The 6,096-nt window shown below is 38.2% G+C and overlaps 1 protein-coding gene across 1 annotated transcript; it reads left to right on the top strand.

The window, feature by feature from the left end:
- Positions 1 to 1,064: 1,064 nt before the first annotated feature.
- On the top strand, positions 1,065 to 4,004 carry si:ch211-161h7.8 (thiosulfate:glutathione sulfurtransferase). Its single transcript, XM_010750151.3, has 4 exons — positions 1,065 to 1,291; positions 2,969 to 3,091; positions 3,194 to 3,356; positions 3,664 to 4,004. The coding sequence occupies exons 1-4, from the start codon at positions 1,111 to 1,113 to the stop codon at positions 3,716 to 3,718; spliced, it is 522 nt and encodes a 173-aa protein (XP_010748453.2). The 5' UTR covers positions 1,065 to 1,110; the 3' UTR covers positions 3,719 to 4,004.
- The last annotated feature ends 2,092 nt before the right edge of the window (positions 4,005 to 6,096 follow it).

Consider the following 6,096-nt stretch of genomic DNA (forward strand, 5'->3'; position numbering starts at 1 on the left):
TAAAAACCATAATCAACACATCATTCTATCACCTTAGAAATATCACCAAAGTCAGGTCATTCATCAACAAGGCTGACACAGAAAAACTAATTCATGCTTTTATCACTTCAAGACTTGATTACTGTAATGCCCTTCTGTCTGCTCTTCCTAAAAAAAACACTATTACAATTGATAGAGAACTCTGCAGCCCGAGTACTGACAAAGACCAGACAGAGGGCACACATAACCCCTATTTTAAAAGCCTTGCACTGGTTACCCATTAGTTTTAGAACTGATTTTAAGATTCTCTTATTGGTTTTTAAATCACTGAATGGCCTGGCACCGACCTACCTTTGTGACATGCTACAGAAGTATGTACCAAGCAGGTCCCTCAGATCCTCGGCATCTGGACTCCTAGTTGTCCCTTGAACCTCCATAAAGAAGTTTGGTGAGGCCAACAACTTAAGACATACCTCTTTAGCCTGGCTTTTACCTAAGGTGCCTGGCCATTCACTGCTGAGTTTTTACGCCTGATCACTCCCTGTTACTTTTGGTGCTTATTTACTGTACAGGTCTTATCTACTTTTACTGCAACTGTTCTTAAATTATGCTTTGTACCCTATAGGTCTTCTTATTTGTGTCATTGTTGCAGTTTTATGCTTTTTACTTCTAATTTTTAGTTTTTCTAATTTTTTTAGTTTTTTCATATATTGTCTATTTCTGTTGAAGCACTTTGGGCTACAATTCTGTATGTAAGGTGCTATATAAATAAATAAAGTTGAAGTTCACAGCAAGTTGAACAGTGCACTTTTTATTACAGGGAAACATGTGCAATCTCTGTCCTTATCTCATGCAGGAAGTATGAAACAGAAAGTAGGTTTACAGAGAGCCAGGATCAAAGATGTGAAGAGTATGGGGGCTCCAGGGAGGACAGAAAATAGATATTTAGGATTTTTTTTTTTTTATAGCAATTGGACCAATTACAAGACTGACACAGAATAGTAAACAGTGGGTGATGACAGCCAGAGGGAGGCAGTAATGAAACTAAATGGATGCCAAGTGCCGTAAACCCGAAAGTAGGAAGTTGAAGAAGAAACGCAGGAGTGCGTAAATAGTCGCACATGAGGTGTGATGAGGTCTCTGGGCTGCAGTCTGCAGGGGCCGCTTATCTTCATCATGTTGTCTTATCTGCTGTCACGAAGTCTGTGCCAGGTTGTTACGGAAGTGAACCGCAGGTCTTACCCGACCTTTGGTCCAGCTTTTCGGGCTTTTACAACCTCAAGTCCTCAAAGAGGAGAGGCATCCGACAACGGTAAAGTCTGTTTCCTGGTGTACAGTCAGCAGTGTTTACATTAATCATACTCCTGCTGCCTTACATGACTCTTTAATCTGCTGTCACAATATTCTTTATTATAGAAAGTGCTCAAATTGTAAAAGAAAATATTTGTCATAATTACAGTAATAAAATCATTATATAAAATTATTATATATATTATAAATTATTCTGCCAGACAGTGGTGGAAGATCATTCAATCAAGTAATTTTGAGATAGACCGTGCCTGTAGTGCATTAACTTTCTGCTGTTTTATGGCCTTTTCAAATAGCATGCACCAAAGACACTACAAATATAAACACTACCCTTCTCTACAGCTGTAAGAAATAAACACTTCACCTGTAAACAGGACCATCAGAAAACAAATCAGGACATTCTGCAGACATCTTGTAAAAAAAAAAAAAAAAAAAAAGCTCATATCATATAGCTAATGTTGTGATATGATGAACAATTGAACAAAAATGCATTTCATTTTCAACCTGTCACAGATCACATAGTTATTTTCTGTCCTCCTCTGGAGTCCAGTTTCCACCGCCAGAGGCGAAATCACAGAGCTCAACTTGGCACAAACAGACCTCTGTGCTCTGGATGATTATTTACATCCTTTATCAGAGTGTGCATTCTTCTTCTGCTGCTCATTTTTCAAACAGTATTCTTCTATTTTATTTAACACCACATGATAGTTTACCTCTATTGGAGACCTGTCTTGTCAGATACTTTGGCCAGCTCGCTTGTCTAGGAATAATTGTTTGAAAGACCTGATGCTGCACTTCACATGGCTCCTATCCCATGTCACCAGATTCTGCAAATTTTAAAAACCTATTAAAAAGGTTTAATTTTGGATTGTGTCACATTTTGTTTGCTTATACTAACTTCATAGCCCTGAACCACAATCTAAAATAGGACAGACACAATACCCCGACATAGCTTAAGCTTTAACTTTATTAAGGAGAGCTCCTAGTGCTCTACCTGCCTACATGATCATAAAGAGTAAATCCTAAATATATACAATGCTCAGTGTATGACAGATATGTTGAACCAAAATGAACCAATCCACCACAACTTAATGCCTTAGCATTTGTTTAATAACTGAAGTTACTTTGGGGATTTATATTAATAATAATACAGAGTGTGATTAGAAGAAAATGATGTTATAATGCGGGTTAAGGCAAGACTATCTGAGCATTAGTTAATGCCTCATTTACATATTTAAACATAGCATTTCAGAACACGTCTTAATGAATGTAATCGTCAGGTGAAGTTTCACGATAATGTCTTTTAGTTTCACCTGTAGTCTCTTACATTAGCACCTTCACCAATGGTGTACACAAGAATGCATCAATAGTTATAATAATTATATTTTGAGATGTCCTTCCCCCGCAGCAGCCAGCAATGTCAGACTGAACAGAGTGAAGAATGTGTTTGAAACAGGTTTTTTGTCGACTCTGACGTTTTTGTTTCAAATGCATAACAATGGTGTGTGAGTAGGGAAAGCTCCAGTTCATCCTCACAGCAGAAGACAGTAACATTGAGCAGCACTTAATTAACACAGATACCTATTAAATCAATGGATGGTGAGTTTATAGCTTTGTGAAACGGTCCCAGTTTGACAAGAAGTGAACTTTATGAGATTGTTTGTAATATTTTCCATTTCAGGTTCAGTGGTGACCTACTCGCAGCTGAAGTCCATGCTGTCCAACCATGACGTTCAGCTGTTTGATGTGAGAAATCCTGATGAGTACCAGGCTGGGCGCATTTCAAGTGCTGTCAACATCCCATGTAAGTGTTAACATATGTAAAAACAAAAAAAAAATGGCGAAATAGTTTTTTTCTTTGGGTGTTTTCTTTTATATTATTTGTGTTTATGTGCATGAATATCAGTGGGCAACCTGGAGGAGTCTCTGAAGCTGTCCCCAGAGCACTTTCAGCAGAAATTTAATGTGACGCCTCCTGGGAAAGATGACGACAACATCGTGTTTCACTGTAGAAGTGGTAACAGGAGCGCCAAAGCCCTGGACATCGCCCGTCATCTGGGGTTTAACAGGTAAATAACTGTATAGAGATGCACCTGCATACACTCAATAATCATATCCATCCAGTAGTACTATAATTATTACATGACTCACGGAAGTCGAGCTTTTTAGAGTGAGAGGACATTTATCCCTGCTAGAGCTGTCTATCAATATAAATGGAACATGTGTTGGTATTTAATTATTAATTGGTCCTGGTACTGGAGTTCAATGTCCTCGGGTGCTGCTTTGGTTCGTTGACCATTGGATGACATTTTAGTAGAAAAACAAACAGCAGTTATAAGGAGACTAAGTTCTTCTCTTTTTGCTTCTTTTTCTCAGGGTGAGACATTATAAAGGAGGGTACAGTGAGTGGGAAGAGCGAGAAAGACAGTGAATTCTGCACTTCAAAACTACAGGATATAACTGAGAGATGACTTATGTGTTACGCTTGAGCAACGTTCGGTTACAGTTTTAAATCATTTTGACTTAATAAGTTACAATTTAGACTCACGCTGACTGTTTTTATAGGTAAACATTACTTCTTTGCCTTTTTAGTTACTGATTCTTTGAGGTTTTAGATATGCTGTGTATCCTTTCTATTCTGTGCCAAGAGTCATGATTCATGACAAACTGATTAATGCGACTGTTGTTGTGTTGATTAAATTATAAGGAAATTTCAACATGGCTTTGCGTGTCTTTTGTAAACCTGCAGTTTGTCCCATTTCTGCTCTGCCCTTTCAGCTTTTACATTATTATTCACCAGCTAGCTGCTGCCTGCCTTTGTTGCCGGACGGGGAGCATAGAGTCTTTCATAGAGACTTTCAATGCTCAAAACATCTGCCCGTTGCAGCTGAAAACTGTTGACGGTAATTGTAGCAAACTGAAACGAGAGCTCTAAAAATAGAGGGGCTGGACTGCTAGGTGATAGTTCAGTCAGTTAAAATGAAATCCATTTCACATAACACAGGCATTTGATCCACTGTTGAAATAAAAATATTGGTTAGTGCAGCTTTAACAAATATGATAACTGAAACGATGAAATATTATCACTTTATCTGATGCAGCTAACTTTACACAATTCACGCAAATGAGTATTTGCAATCTTCAGTGTCTCAGTGCTGCAGCCGAGGGATCCCGAAACATTCATATAAATGTAAAAGAAAAAAAACATTAATCATTTATAATCCATGTGCCAAAGCATGATTAAAACAGCATGTCACTGCCAATTAAACTAAACAACAGTGAACAGACCGTGAAATGTTTTTTTTAAGAGCTTTAATAGCTGCTTTGTATTCTCTCTGGTGCTCACAAATCCAAATTAGATTTAAGCAGCCGCATTTCCTTTGTGCATTGGATTGTAGGAAAATGATGTTAACCGACATTTTTTGAGTGTATATCACTCAATTTTCCTAAAACAAAAGTATGGAGCATTGTGTGTACTGTGTATTAAAGCTGCAAATGTGAGTCAGTCTGCTGAATCATCAACTACTTTGATAATTAGTTGATTATTTGAGTCAAGCAAAAATCAAAAAGTTCTCTGGTTTCAGCTTCTTCACTTTGACATTTTTATGTGTCTCTTTGTCCTTCGTGATAATAATACATGTTTCATAGTTTTTATTTAATCTTTAATCTCTTCTGAGGTGTTCCTTAAACCTTTTCACCTCCATTCACTTTTCATGTTTTTGCAACTGTGCGCACTTCCTCCATTTCCGCTGAGCGTGTTTTTTTAGTAGTCTGTTTTGTGCCATACATTTTTGTCACTTTTCCAGTGTGAACACACTCAAACATACACACACCATTAAAACAGGCTTTGAATTAGCATGTTATCTCAAATTTGGGACACAGCAAGTGTCTCTCTGTATAAATTCAGTTCAGTCTCTGGACCAGTAGATGGCAGCAACCTTTCAAACAACTAACTGAAAACATTTATTGCCTTTTTTTTTATTTATTTTTTTATCATTGTCCTTTATCATAATTGTAGTAATGCCCTCCCAGTCCTGACCTTCACGCTGGTATTGGTCTAGACAGGTATAGATCCTGTGAGCAACAGCTCTGAAAGCAGCTGACAGGAGCCTGATCTGCACAAGGTCCATACATCACTCATTCAGAGAGAAAAGCAGATGCCACTTCGCCCACCACCTTTCAATCCTAACATTGGGGTGATGCAAAACATCAACAGTACAGCAGGTGTGTGCTTGTGTGTGTGTGTGTGGTGTGTGTTGTGTGTGTGTGTGTGTGTGTGTGTGTGTGTGTGTGTGTGTGTCTGTGTCTGATCTCTGTGGGAAGCGAAATGGTTGTAATGACCCACATACACCAAGAGATTGGAGATACTCCCATTCGAGAACACATTTTATTTTTTTGCACATTTAACTCTCATAAATCACAGAGTCAGTGAGAAAATAGCCATGCCAGAAATAAATTACACACTTCCAGTTGCTGCCATTCATGCGAGAGAGACTTGAGATTGATTTTCTGAATGTTGCATAATGTACATAAATGGACTGCAAGGGAAATCTGGATTTATTGGACATGTTTTGTATGAATCCACTGTGCACTGTAACATCGTCCAAAGTCAAAATTCAGCATGTCTTATGGATGTCACACACTATCAATTCTGTCAAGTTTCAAATGTATGGATTTATGCCAGTTAGGGTGTGTATTATGATTCTCCACAGCTCTGCACTGCACACAGGATGATGGCACATTTGCCAGCGTGCTGCTGTGGAGAAGAAGAAGAATGGGTCAAATTTCCAATGAGCACCAAGGACATTT

Source organism: Larimichthys crocea, chromosome XXIII (genome assembly GCF_000972845.2).
Source record: "Larimichthys crocea isolate SSNF chromosome XXIII, L_crocea_2.0, whole genome shotgun sequence".
Lineage (NCBI taxonomy): Eukaryota > Metazoa > Chordata > Actinopteri > Sciaenidae > Larimichthys > Larimichthys crocea.

What these genes read in the sequence shown, in the direction of transcription:
- si:ch211-161h7.8 (XM_010750151.3), top strand. Translation starts at nt 1,111, where the DNA reads ATGAGGTCTCTGGGCTGCAGTCTGCAGGGGCCGCTTATCTTCATCATG. An exon ending in AAGTGCTGTCAACATCCCAT is followed by an intron (nt 3,092 to 3,193) that starts GTAAGTGTTAAC and finishes CATGAATATCAG; the next exon opens with TGGGCAACCTGGAGGAGTCT. An exon ending in CGTCATCTGGGGTTTAACAG is followed by an intron (nt 3,357 to 3,663) that starts GTAAATAACTGT and finishes TCTTTTTCTCAG; the next exon opens with GGTGAGACATTATAAAGGAG.